At 37.7% G+C, this 14,658-nt stretch overlaps 1 protein-coding gene across 3 annotated transcripts in view; it reads left to right on the plus strand.

Moving 5' to 3' along the window:
- Positions 1-4,226: 4,226 nt before the first annotated feature.
- The window catches only part of CACNA2D1 (calcium channel, voltage-dependent, alpha 2/delta subunit 1), a 397,279-nt gene continuing 386,847 nt past the window's right edge, over positions 4,227-14,658 (plus strand). For all 3 annotated transcript variants that reach the window (XM_004676889.2, XM_012720902.1, XM_012720903.1), the window contains exon 1: positions 4,227-4,661. In XM_004676889.2, coding sequence (XP_004676946.1) covers positions 4,567-4,661 — 95 coding nt within the window. In that variant the 5' untranslated portion in view covers positions 4,227-4,566. The remainder of the gene's footprint in view (positions 4,662-14,658) is intronic.

The raw sequence follows: 14,658 nt of genomic DNA on the forward strand, positions 1-14,658 counted from the left end.
ATAGTATGTCTTCTTTGCAATAGTAATAGGCTTTTATATTATATAAATCTAAAATCTGTGGCTACAGAAATAAAATGTTTGTTCACATTGTGGAGAAAGAAATTTCTAACCTTTTGTAGTATTTCCACAGATACTCATTTAATAGATTAATTGTGTATTATCTGTATAGCATTTGAGGTTGATCTATAACATATCTGCGTTTTAATAGAGATATGATGTCACAATGATATTCTACTGTACTTAGAGAAATATTAAAATCTTAGCATCAGTAGAATAATATCAGTATTTGCTTCCTCATAGATGATTGTAGCCATGAAAATTAACAAATTGTTGAGGGCCAGTTATTAGTTTTGGCCATTTTAAATGTTACTATCTATCTCTTAACCACTTTCATTGCATTTTTGCTGCTAAATAACTGAATTCTCTACTTCCCTTTGTCTGTATAGCCCTAAGAAAATGAATTCCATATACTTTGTGCTATAATTGCAGTTTTTTTAGATGCAGATTTATTAAAGGAAAGAAAGATTTTACTGTAAAATCTAGATTTGTGTCTGGTAGAGATTTTTTATGGGATTCTTCTATAGGTACTGATTTTTTTTCCTGAAATATGCTTGTGTTTAATGGGGGAAGAAAGGAATAGTAGAAATCGAATAAGAAAGAAGTGCTGAATGAAAAGCTCTATGATTAGTAGAGACTGAAAAACAGAATACCATAAAAGCTATTGCTTTATGAAGAAACAATAGTATTTTAAAATATGACAGCTAAATTTTTATAATATGTAAGTTGACATAAGTTTGACTAAATAGGACCCTGGCAGGCATATATATAATAAACTTCCATCTAGAAAAAATATTTTTATGCTCTAAAGTTGTATGTGGTGGGTGTCACTAGCTATATTTGTCTTGTTTTAAGGAAGTATTTGATTATGTGTTTTGATTTTCTCTATCACACATCTGTGTATACATATAAGCTTGATACTTCCTTAAATAACAAGTGTTTATGATTTTGGTTCTTACAATGTATCTGTAACTCACAGACAGGTCAGATGCTCTATTTGCATATAAATAAGGCTTGTTGTCAAGATGTACTCTTTATTTTTCCTAACAAAGCCTACAAAATTATTTATAAACTTTAAATATTTTTTGGCCTAGAAGAATGATTTTCTTTTCCAGTGTCTGTGTATGTGTTTACACATGAGAACAAAAAAGAGAGAAACCATTAAATTAGGTTACTTTATCTTATTTTAAGCCAAAATATTGGAAAAATTAGATCTGACATACTGGAAAAAAACATCATAGAAAAACATGCTCATGTGTATATATAAAAATATGCTCACAAAAAATGTAGCAAAAAATAGAAATTTATGCTACCAATATGCACAGTATATTGGTATTTAGTATAACCTATACTAAAAAGGGAGTGAGAGGGATCAGTACATGGCTACTAAGTGCATCTTGTTCTTTGTTCACTTTTCATTAATAAAAATGAAATGCATATGAACCAATTAAACATAACAATTGAGAGTTAGCTGAGAGTGACAAATCATAGATATCATATTTAGTAAAAGTGGGTGTTTTGCATAAACTAAATCTTTTTACTGTTTCTCCTAAAAATAAATAAATGCAAATGTCTAAAATTCTTCACTAACCTTTACTTTCTTATTGGAACATATCCTCTTTCAAATGAATTATAGTTATTGATTTGTGACTTCTTGCCCACAACACAATGCTTTGTTCTCAATTCTTAGGATTATTAAACATTTTTATTTTGAGTGGCAAAATTGGCAAGTTAGCTAAATTTTATTAAAATTAATGGGATGTGATCTAATTTTATGGACTTAGCAAAAAATAATAGAACTGAGTCAAAAATGTAGAATGTGTGGTTAATCAACATTACTATAATGCTTTGTTGTAAAAAAAAAAAAGTCTTGTTTAGCTGTTCACAAGAAATAAAAGCCAATTTGAGTAGCTTTATTAAAATGGTTTAGGTTGATAAAAAGCAACTAGTAGCAAACCTCACAATAGAGTATTAAACAATGATTTAAGCACACTGTTGATAATCAGCCCTTTCAATAAGAATTGTAGAAGCAATATCTTTCTTCAATGGCTTCAGATATTAGTGAATGCAGTGCTTCATCAGAGTGATCCAGAGAAACTGAGATTTGGTTCAAAGGCCAAAAAACTTAATAAATGAAGGCTGACTTACCTTCTCTAGAAGTTTATTACATTCTTTCATTCTTTAGACTCTTTTTTCTTAAAGATATAAAACTGGACTGGTGTACCTTAGTAGTAAGTCTTAAGTCTGAAATAATAGACTGCATTATAATATTTTCATGTAGTGAAGCTATTATGATACCAACATATCACATAGACAATAATGGGTATCTAATTCTGCTATTCTTAACCCATGCTGGGCAAGAAAATCTGCTTTTGAATCATTAAAAATTGAAAAAAAAAATGATGGACTTGACTATTCGGTTATCTCATTTTAGAACCGGAAAGCTCTCTGCAGTTACATAAAATATCCTTTCCAGGATCTGGTTCTCCATCCCATTACATCCCACTTCATCTCTCATTTCAGCAGCTCCTGCTGCCACACTCTCTATGCTTAGCATAAAACAAACTAAGTTAAGTCACAGTGGGGTGCCTTTTGTGAGGCCACTCAGAGTAGGAAGAAAGAAACAAAGAGCAAGATAGAGCTGGAGAGAACATAAAGAAAGCAAATAAGCCACAAAAAAGGAGCGGTAAGGGGGCAGGCAACAGCTGTGAGTCAAGAATCATAAAAATCCACATACTTGAATTTTGCTAGTGTTATTATCAGTCTTCTCTGTTTGGAGACATTGCCTTCAGAAAGCTAGAAACGCAACTCGAATTCTGAAGGCTGTTTTCGCCTTTCTTAAGTTCCTCCTGAAGGTAAAGACTCATGACAAAGCTGCATCACCTAACTACAGCTTTTGAGTGTAGGCAGGATGGTCACTTTTCGGGAAAGGTGTTCTCTGCACTTCATGTCCAAAGTGCTCTAAGGTGCTTCTAGAGGGAGCTTAAGAACTTAATAGGCTCAGGGAAACCTTCACCGCGGGCGGTCCAGTTGCCTGCTCAAGGGAGGCCTGCGCCTTAGAGAAGCCTAATCCAAGACCCTTCGTTCTTTTTACGAGGTGGTCTGGGCAGGCACTACGCTGCTTCTCCTAGAGGTGGAGGTGAAACTGGTTCCCCGCTGCTACACCCCAGCTCTCCCCGGCTTCCTGGCTTCTTAGCTCTTTCGCCACAGTCAAGCCGCTTTTCAAAAATTGCCACCTGTTCCTGCCCCCTTTTCCTGCCCTCAAACTGAAAAGTGAACTCGTCCTGCAGCAACCTTTTCAGGCAGAGCAGCCTAGTGGCCAGAGCGGGGGGGGACTGGCATCTTTTGGTGGTAAGCTCGTAAGCTCTAGGACGTTACCATCTTCCTCCTGAAGCACTGACCTTCCTGGATGGAGAAATCACCCCCCCCCTTCTGTCCAACTGGCAGGACTGGTAGGATTCTGACAGCATCAGGTTCTTCTGCGTCTGCCCTCAGTCCGGGCCCCGAGGCTCTGTCTTCTCTAGGGGAGCCTTACCTGGGCATGAAGCCGCGGGCACAACTGGCATTCCGCCACGGCCATGGCTCTAACCTCTGGCACTCCCTAGTACCACCTGGTAGAGTCAAAAGTGCTGCTTAAACGTGCAAACGCAAACCCCTCCTACATGTGTGGTTTAATCACTTCTCCGCGGCTCCAAGGCAGGCGGTGGATTCTGCGCCTGGGAGAAGCGATGGGGGAACGCTGCCTGCTTGTGCAAAAATAACCCCCAAAGACGCGGGCCAAGTACTCGGCTGGATACTCCGCATCCCGTGGAGGCTCGCTGGGCTACAGGCTGTCCCCCGGGATCCCCGCGGGTCTAGGTCCGCTCCCCCTCTGTACGCCGGGCGGCCGGAGCCAGCCGACGCCGACTTTGGGAGTTCCTTTCTGCCTTGTATGGAGGGCTGTTCCTGGCCCGTCTCCGCCCGGCTGCTCTGACGCCCAGCCCTCCCGCTGCCCACCCCCGGCCGCCTCCCTCTGACTTGCCGGGCGAAGCCAGACGGAGCCTCTCCCCGCCACAAGTCTCTCTGCCAGCCATTCCCCTATTCCTGCATCCACCCCCACCCCTCTCCCCAGCGACGCCACCCCTCCCCCGCCCCCGCCCCGCCCCCGCCTTCTCCGCGACAATCAGGGGAATAAATCAGGGAGGAAACCGAGAGGGAGAGATAGCGACTGGGCGCGAGCGCCGGCGGGCTCGCCCAGGTCTCTTTCCAAAGTCGCCCTTGATGGCGGCGGAGGCGAGGCGGCCGCCGCGAGGACCAGCCTACGCGCGCTAGCGGGTCCCCCGCCGCCGCCCCTTCCCCCGGCGCGGCTTCGCCCCCGCCGCCCCTCGCCGGAGTCCGCGCCCCGGGCTGGGCGCGCCGGCCCCAGACGCCCCGCGTTCCGGCCGCAGTGTGCTGCTTCTCCTCCCGCCGTTTGAGCCCGTTCCTTCCCGCGGCTGGGGAGGGAGGCGGGATTGATCTTCGATCGCGAAGATGGCTGCTGGCTGCCTGCTGGCCTTGACTCTGACACTTTTCCAATTTTTGCTGATGGGCCCCTCGTCGGAGGAGCCGTTCCCCTCGGCCGTCACGTAAGTCTTGGGGCCGGGCCAGGCAGGGCCGGGAATGCGGAGCGAGGGGTTCCTGGGAAATGGGGCGCCGGGTCTGTTCCCGAGTTTGGGGCTTTTCTGCCCGTGGGGGTTGGGAACGAGCCCGGCTCGGATCTGGAGAGGCCGAGCGGGAGGTGAGCGCGGCTCGCGGCTGCGGGGAGCCCCGAACCGACGTCTCGCGCGCCTCGCGGGGCCGGGCTGTCCCGGGAAAGGTCTGCGGGCGACTCGCGGAGCCTCAGTCCGTCTCGAAAAGGTTTCTTTATACTTAAGACAGTTGGGTTGTACCAGGGGGAAAAAGTTTGCCGTCTGATACCCACTGTCATCAGACCCAGCCCAATAGAAAGTTGTGTTTTGATTGGGTATTTTACAAATAGACATTTTCCGACTTGCCAGGGGGAGAGTGGACTTCTCCCACGCCTAGCCTTCGGGATGCTGTCTAATTTCTGTGGTGTCCAAACTCTTTTAGAGCCCAGGTTTCTGAGCGCACTTGTCAGCCTTTCTGATCAGAAGCTTACTGGCTCCCGGGAGCAGAGAATGCTGTCCATCCTGGGGGTTCGCAGATACTAGGACCAAGCGATCCAACCCCTGTAACGCTTTATTTGAAACGTCTAAGTGTCGACACACGCGCGGTTCCTGTTCTTAGAATTAACAGAACCTATTCTTTGAGGGAGGAACCGAGCGTTTCCTGCAATTTTCTTTTATTTTTAACATTTCTAAAATAACTTAAAAAAAAACCTCGCTTCTATTCTGGAACTAGAGAGTTTAAAGGTAGCTATAGAGTCACATGGCAGGAAGGGAATGAAAAATAACAATTCTTTTCTTAGGCTGGAAAAAAGAATTAAAATCGGTAGCACATAAAAATGTATACATATTTTAAAATGCACTGAATAGCCTATCAGGCATTCTGGGAAAGCGTTTATTTTAATTCTTGAAGCTACTTTAAAGCTTCTAAGAGTAGGTAATCTTAAGTGGATGAGTCACTTTAATGCATTTTACATAACAAAAACAAAGCCCTAGGTAGCCTTCCTGGTATATATACAGTTGGGAATTATTTGCTGTCCTTTGTTGGCCAAGTGCTGAATATTGGAGTTTCAGTGGATCCTTACTGAATCTTACCAGTTGAAACCCTGCAGCTATTATTTAAGATGCAGCTTAACGTATTTATTGCTTTAGGTCAGTGTAAGCACGTCCTAACCAGGAGAAGGGGGATGCCTAATATTTTTTGTCAGTGATTTACAGTAGTGTGCTTTTTAAGATAATCTTCCATAAAAATGATTGCAGATTTTTTTTGTTATGAAGTAAAAGGGTAAATGCCATCTGTAGATCTTCGTTTAATTGGCAGGATGTTCCATGTGGATATTTTGAAACATAAAAAGAATAAGAATTACCCAAAAGATGTTTCAAAAATATTCGTTCTTAATAAGAAATTACACTTTGATTGATTCAGTTTTTAAGGCTTTTTGTAGCTTGGCCTATAAAGGAAGAACTCAAGTGACTTGCTTGCATTTTATGTCAAATAAAGTAGTGGCTCTTTAAAAAGGAGTGACTGTGTTCAGTTTACACATTTTTAGTGTTATTTTTAACTGACATTTTATCAATATTTCTATCATTTGTAGGGAATGCATCATCACATGGGGGGGGGGTGGAACGGCACCATGACTTTTCAAAATACCTTTTATTCCTTATTGTATCAAGGTAAAAAAATAGTATCAAAATCTTTATTGTAAGAAGGGCATTTACAGTGAATATTTTCCTAAAATTAAGATGACTCAGTTTTCAGAGGTACAAATTGACTGAAGACAAGAAACAAAATTGTGGGCAAAAATAGGAATTTGGAAGCCAGAATTTCTTTTCCCTGAAAGGATTTAAAATTTCTTTTTTAACAATGGAAATTTAAGATACTTTCCAACTTTATGAAACATAATTTCATGAAATAAGAGCTTAATAAAATATTTTATAGAACTGAGTCAGTCTTGTAGGTAATGTTAGCAATGTTTTTAAGATTGTTAGAAAAATTAGTGACACCGTTTTCTGGAGAGAATAGAAATGATAGTTGACATTTGTACCGCTTGTTAGATTTCTGAATAAACCTTATGAATTTAAAAAAATGCAGTGTTAATTTCATCAAGATGTGGTACCATTTGCTTTTCTTGTAATAAGATTCATATGTTTATCAAGATAAATCTCAGATCTTAGGAGAAATTTTCAAGTTGTTCAAAAACTTGAATATAACCACTACAGATTTTATTAGAGACAAATTATTATACTTTGATATATACAGTTCTCTGGATATTATTAATAAATTCTCTTGTTTTTGATATTATATTTTTGAGAAAAAATAATAAAAAGTTTTATCAGAAGAAGAAAAACATGCTATCAACATACTGTAAAATAAATTATGCACTTGTAGGAGTGGATCCTGAATTAGTAGTTTAATTTTTTTTTCTTTTTAAATAGAGTTGTTTACGTAATAGTATGCTTAAATTTTATTACACTAGAAGATATTCTAAATAGCTTCTTTAATATTCTGCTCTCTGACTTGCATACATTCTCATGTAGCACATTCTTCTGGATTAGCACGGTAGTTAAAAGTTAAAGGTTGATTTTCAGTTGAGGAATTTTTATATGATTTTCCCCCTGACTTAGGCTGTTCTTTTGGAAATGATTGTTTTAGTAAGATTGGAAACAAATCTGCCATATGGTAGAAACCACCTAATGCTTATTGGTTTAAGTATAAATGGAAAAGATATCGGTTTCATATTATAGAATGCAAATGTTACAGTTTTCACAAAGGATAGCTCTCTTGTTCTGGAATTAATTTCTTGGCACATATGTGAAGACACTTCTATTTTGAATCTCTCAGGATAATATGTATGGTAGGCAGTATTGTAATGTTAATTTAAATCGGTCCCTCTTAATTTTAGAATCTCTTGACAGGTCCAGTTCTTTTAAAGAAACATTTTTGTTACAACCTCTATTCATGCTAAACTTTTATCTCAGTCATATCAAAATGCCAGTCAGGAACACTTGATTAGAGCCCATTGATATATGGGAATTTTAATGTAAATAAATAATGGGATAAGTATATTAGTAAGAATTAGTGGTGTCAACAGGAATTAAACATAACATCTCATAAAAGAATGGTAGTTACTTGAATGATATAAAACTTCTGTTATAAGAGAGATGTGTAATTAAAAGCTATAGAAATTTCTCCATGAAAGGACATTGGAATGGTTATCTTTTTCCCAGTATTAGAAATGACAAATACTCTTATTTGAACTTAACAATTTCTGTTCATGTACAACATAGACAAAAAATGTGCTTTATCATGAAAATATAAGATAAATTATCAATTATAAATAAAGCTTAAAAGCAATGAACATTAATAAATTCCTTTCTCAGATCTTTAACTGGTTCTCAACAGTTTAATCACATGACATTATTATTCCACAGGTGCAGGTTTAAATATGAAACAGTAGATATTTTTCCAATGTAAGTATAGCATTATGTTAACTTTATTTATGTTTACACATAGGTATATGTATAGCTATTTGAGTAGGCGTCTAAATGAATATTAGGCAAACTGAAAAGGGTATAATTTAAAAATATTTTCCTTTTTTTAAATATGTGGTTTATAAAAAGAAAATAAAATGTGCCTTTATAATTTTTTCATGGCCTTCTCTAATTTGATTTTAATTTAGTAAATATACAGAATTTCAGAATCTAAAGCAAATTGTTCATTTTGAAAGTAGATAAAAAACTATTATTGGCTATCTTTTTTTGTCAAAGAAACCTCAATATATAGACACTTTTCTGTTATGGCTCCAACACTGATAAAATAATAAGATATTCTCCCTTCTAGGATTTACATATTATAAGACTTTGCAAAACATAAACCCTGCATGCAAAATATGTATTTTATTCAAATTTAGTATTTATATTAAAACATGTATTCATAAGAAATAGCGATGCATTTTGGAATTTTTAAAATAATACTTAATCTTTTAACTATAATAAACTGTTTTTTAATGTTCTTTCTGTAGTACCTATATAAAACAGAAAATTTTGTCCTTTTCTCAAATTTTCAATAAATTATAAATTTTCAAGAAGGTAACTTCTTCTCTGAGTTCACATTCTATTTCTTAGTATGTGTCTTCAATTTATGTCTTTGAATTGCCGATGCAAATGGTTAAGGTGAAATGTATTTTATGCAATTTGTGTATTTACTTCACTTTCTTGTATCTATGGATATAACCAGTTCGAACATAAAAATACTTAGAAATTTGAAAACTTAGAATATTTTGGTATTTCTAAAAATTAACATTATATCATTAACCTGTTACCCTTCCATCATTTATAGTAAAAGAGCTGTCTGTAAATACAAGAGCTGTGTCTGTAAACACAAGTATTTCAGAATGCATGGAGACAGCTTATCATGGGGAACCAACTATTTTTCTGTTGTGTTCCATCCACTCCACATTGCTTAAGGCTTATAGTGCACATCAGCATTCTGTCACACTGTGCCAGCCAGTCCTCCTTTCATGGACTATCTTTGCATAACACACAGACCTTTCATATGGTTGCTTTCTAGTAAACTTGGAACTGCACCAGGATTGCCAACTATGTAGTTTACACCATCCATTTTTCTTTTGTTTGCACAAATATGAAAATGGTTGTCATATCGTTCATAGAGTCGAATGAAAAAAATCATCGATTTCTGTGTCAGTTGAGATCAAAGCGATAGCGCCTTGTGAAAAGTCTTGTATTTTCCACCTTTTTCCCTTTAGACCAAAATACTAGCATTGCATGATTCAATAATTTGCCTAGTTTACACACTATTATAATATCTATTTAATAGATGTGTTTAATTGGGTAAATATATATTTATATGAATACATGCGTGTGCAGACTTGTATTTTTTTAAACATATTCAAGTGGTTTCCAAGGGTAGAAAAATCTTAGAAAGTTAACTTTACTAACAAATGTGAATGCTTTACAATCTCTGCCAACCTACAGCTGATTTTAGGGATTAAATCTTAGTTAAAATATTTTCTAATACACTACCATTTAAGAATAATTTGTCAAGAGAATCAAATGCGCTATTGTATATGAAAGCTTGAAATACTTAGGTCCTATAGGGGCACATTATTAATAGATAGCAAAAGTGATTAAGGGTTTTTTTTTGCCATCTTTGAAACAAGACAGGTATGAAAAACTGTTGTGTTTGAAGTGTTGGACGCTTACTAAAAGGTTTTTGAATACTAAGCAATTTTATTTCTGCCCATATTTGGAGAATGAAAGATAAATTTTTAATTTGTAAATTATAAGCTGTTAGATTTTTCTTTCTTATTGGCTTTAATATATTTTGTAGTAATTCAGTATACAAGAATAAACTAGTGTTAGCAATCTCAAAATAAGATGATCATTGCACCTTTAAGGTTTGCCATTTACGCAGGTTCTAGCAAGGAACAGGTTAACATTGTGGCCTCAACAAACTAGCACACTTTTACAGTTAATTTCAATCATTTAAAACTAGCTTGTTATATATGAAGCAGTATTTAAAGTTCTCTTTGCATATGAATGTGGGATATTTCTAGCTAAATGTTATTTTAGCATTTGCTTCTGCTGATTTTCTGTTACCATATGTTTCTGTTGGATTAAAAAAATAGTGTACGTTAAAAATCCTGTATCATAAGTGGAAGAGCAATTTAAGCTAGAAATAATAGTGGAAAATAATGATTTTGTTTATTTTCAAATGCTTCAGATTTTAGGGTAATACTCACTTGGAGTTCTTTTTCTGAATAATTAAAAATTTATTATGGTGGCTTGCTAGCAAAATAGGAAAATTCCTGCATATTTTTTTGTTTGTTTCAAATTTTTCTAGTTCTCTCTCTTCTCTCCCCCCACCCGCAGTGTGCATGCACACACACACATTCATACATGTTTACTGTTATTTGCTACTATTTGCATGTGGTATCAAATAAAATGAGTAGTTCGGGTTTGCCTTCCTCTCTCAAGTTAATCAGGGCCAGACCTCAGTTTTGGATCTTGTTGCTTTCAACGTCATCATACACTGTTTTCAGATGACCTCCCCTTAACACTGGATAGTTCTCTTCGTAGGAAAGTTGTTGAGGAGTTTTAATGCACAAATGAATCTGTAATACATAATCGCCATCTCCACCAACATTGTCAAAGATTCTAGACAGTTCTTTTTTTGACACTTCTTTGACAATAATTGGGGGAAATGGGAAAAAGTTAATAAAATTATTTCGTAAGGTACATCCAATCAGAGTATATAAAAGGACAGTTAGACAGTAGTGTCTCATTTTAAAGTTAAAGGAGGAATGACTCAAAGAAATCAGTTTAGGGACACTGGGGTAACCTGTTTTCAAGAAGTGATCAAGAGGCCTTGTGATGAGGATGCTGTGAGGAATGATACTTATGTAAGTTGGGTAGACAAAGGAGTTCTCATATTGATGAGGTGTGAAATTTCATTACAGTTGCAAGAGGTGGCAGTTGGTTATTTTTCTTACTTTGTTTTCCCCTTCCATTTCCCATGTTAGCATGGGTTTCAAGGAAATGTTTATTGACCATATGTGTTTTTTGAAACCTAAATATTCAGACATGGAAGTTCACCATACAGATCAAAGAAAATGCAACTGTCTAGATATCAAAAAATAGGTGCAATTAAACATTCTATTTTTTAAACCAAAACTTGAGAAATAGTTCACTGGAGAAGAAATATTTGTAAAATGCTTTATTCAATCCATATATGCTAATAACCAAGGGAAGAACTTGTAGTAAATTTCTTCCATTAGATTGTAAGAAATAAAATGACTGGCAGATAGGAAGCTTTCTAGGTTAGACTTAACGAATATTTAGATCTCTAACTACTTAGTATGTCTTAGTTTTAAAGCCTGCTTTAATTTACACTGTCTCTCTTAATGTCCCCTGCTTCAAATATTTTTTAACATCAAATATAAAGCAATTCAAAACTAATGCAATTATTATCCACTACAAACAAACTGTCCTGATCTACATGCTGAGAAACCAAATTGAGGAAGAGAGTCCTCAAGGAAGGCATTCCAGATTTCATGCTGTGAGGTCATGGGATCCATCAAAGCATAGAAAGCACATAGCATGTTGAAGAACCATAGTCTGTTCCATGTTAGGTGTAGTACTCCTGTGGGAAGAGAGGGTGATTGGATTGGATGGTTGGTTTGAGTAGATTGTCAAATTTGTGTATTGGAGCTGTTTTCCAGCATGAGCTGTGGAGGGTGTGGGAGTAGGTTTGGCTTGCTTACCCCCTATGGATGTTTGTGGTAGCTCAGCTGCATACAGATAACTTTGTCCTTCACCCTTAGTTTTTTAAAATTAAGAGTACTAGATTTTGAATTTTAATACATGGGAAAGGGAGTAATGAGGCAGACAAGTGAGCAATGAGTGGATCATTGCAGCATCCCTGAGTGAGAGATGCCTAAGGTCTTAACAGAGAAGAGGGTCAGTGGGAATGCAGAGCAAGTAGGAGTCATACTGTAATAGCAAAATCCCATGCCTTGCTGGTTATGGGATCTGGGGAATCAGAAAGAAAGAAGAGATTATGCTAATCAGTCAAGTAGATGATCTCTAACAGGGAGATTATGTTACATTGAACTTTGTGTAGAGGATACAGGAGGAATACCAAGTTGGCAGTGGGAATGGAAATAACAGACTGACTTTTGGATGTTTTGAGTTTGCATTGTCTATGTACATGATTGTTAGACCATTACAATTATGTAGTTGAGTAGATTTGGAGGCAAATTCAGAAATTATTATCATTTATTTACAAGTGGCTATTTACTGTTTACTGTGACAGGTCCTGTGAATTTCAAAAGAAGGACCTTGATCTATAGTTTCATTCACAGAGATGTGTAGCATATGAGCCCTTTAAGAAAACCAGCAGGCTACTGCTGATATGAGAGAGCAGGTTCAGCAAAAGTTGTGGACAGAAGCATGGTTTGGATGTCTTGAAGAGTTACAGGAAAGAATATAAGGAGGCAGTGGGGCAGGTGAAGACAGTTGAAGGGATCTGGCACACTTTTGTTTTAAGATTACTTATATTAGGCCATTTGGCAGTGCCTACCATGTAGTAGAAAATCATAGACTACCTCCAACCAAAAGGGACACACTTCCAGTGGTAGCAGAGCTGAATGATCAGTCATGGGAGTCAAGGATCATCTTGCCAACAACTGCTTCCAGGATCATCTCTAGTTCAGCCTCTGGCATTCTTTGCTTGATCTCCTTATTCTTCACTCATCTTGCAAATTAATGTTACTGCTTCCCTATAGTCATGGTATTGAATGCACTGAGAATTTATATATTCTCTATTAAAGCTTTTAAACCAGCATGTAACTAGAATGCTAGTCTTAAAAAAACCTCCTAAGGAAGATATGTTGACAGTTTGAATGTAGTCCAGATGACCATCTAGAGCCCACTGAGCTGTGACCCAGAGATGGGATTTGGAAGGGACTCTGTTTGCCTGGCTTGGGTTACTTTTTCACATCCCCTTCCAATCTCATTATTGTGGGTATTGCTTTCTAGGAGGCCAGCTTCTATTGTCATGGGTTTATTGATAATAGAAGAAGAGGCAATTCTTAGAAAAAGGCTCCCAGGGATGGGAAACACTGTAGAGATAACCAAATATGTATTACTAGAGGGGATGCTTGAGCATATCTGAGGGCCAAGACCAAATGGCAGAGAGATTTGAAAGAGATGAGGGAGGCCATGACGGAGGGCAAATGGTCTGACTCAGGCAGGTGAAGAAGGGCTCAAGATCGAAAAACATTGTCTTACAAAGTAACTTTTGAAATATGAAACAGCTTTGAGAATTAAAGCAGATGGTAGGAATATGGGAAAGATAGATTTTTAAATTACTGGAGATGTTTTTGGAGGAATGTTCCAAATTACATATTCCATTCTAAAGAAGGCGTGACATGATTCAAAAATGTAATTCTTACACATTAGTAATGTTCAAATTTTGCTAGGCACAGAGGAGTTTTCCTTTAGCTGGTAGTAATAAGAGTACAGTTCATTGCTGGATTTCCATTGACAGCAACTCTCCTCCCCCTTTTCAACGAGGCAGAGTTAACTGCCCACCCCGTTGGTGCGCCCACTCTGCCTTCAATAGAGGGCAGGCATTTGAGTTGAAATGGAGTTGTCAAAACAAAATAGTAAGTTTGATAAGGAAACAAAGCCTGACAATATTACAGCAAAGCATGTCCCCGGACAACTGTATCTCAGGTCTCCAGAAGGTCTGGAAATAGCTGGCAGCTGCCATCACAACAGTTTCCTAAGTTTCCAAGAAGAATGACTACATGGTTAGGATTTCGAATGCCAGCGGATCTAAGAATCAATATTGATTTTTATGGCCCTACTGCAGTATGGCAAAACCATCCAACAGGAGTTGGGTGGGCTATTATTGTCCCTTTGTTTTTTTCCTTTGTTTTGTCTCTTATGTTTTCACTGTTTGCATGAGCTAAGGTAGATGTCTCTACCTGCATAGTGTTTGGACACACTAATGATTACTAATAATTTTATATTATTATAATACTGCTTTCTAACATTTTTAACTTCCTTTTGCATGTCAGGCACAGGGAATGCACTCATGTTTTTGATACATCCATTGTTTAAATCAATGCATTATGATAACTATTAGTGTTATTATCCTGGTTTTATAGATCAGGAAACTAACGTTTACAGTGTGAACTTTTTCTGAAGTGTCTTAGGAGCTAAGCATATATATATATATATGATTTATTTATTTATGCATATATGAACTGGGGTACAGGCCAGAGGTGTGGGGTGAGAAATTTCACCAGAGACAGACTGGGGAACAGAACAGGCAAACTGACCAAAATACACTGCTGAGGGGAGCAGTGGGCAAGACAGGAGAAGTCTGCCACACCATGTGGGTCAGCTTCTTGGCCTGGGGTCACAGTGG

This window comes from Condylura cristata, unplaced genomic scaffold (assembly GCF_000260355.1).
Source record: "Condylura cristata isolate star-nosed mole 26May11 unplaced genomic scaffold, ConCri1.0 scaffold00005, whole genome shotgun sequence".
Lineage (NCBI taxonomy): Eukaryota > Metazoa > Chordata > Mammalia > Eulipotyphla > Talpidae > Condylura > Condylura cristata.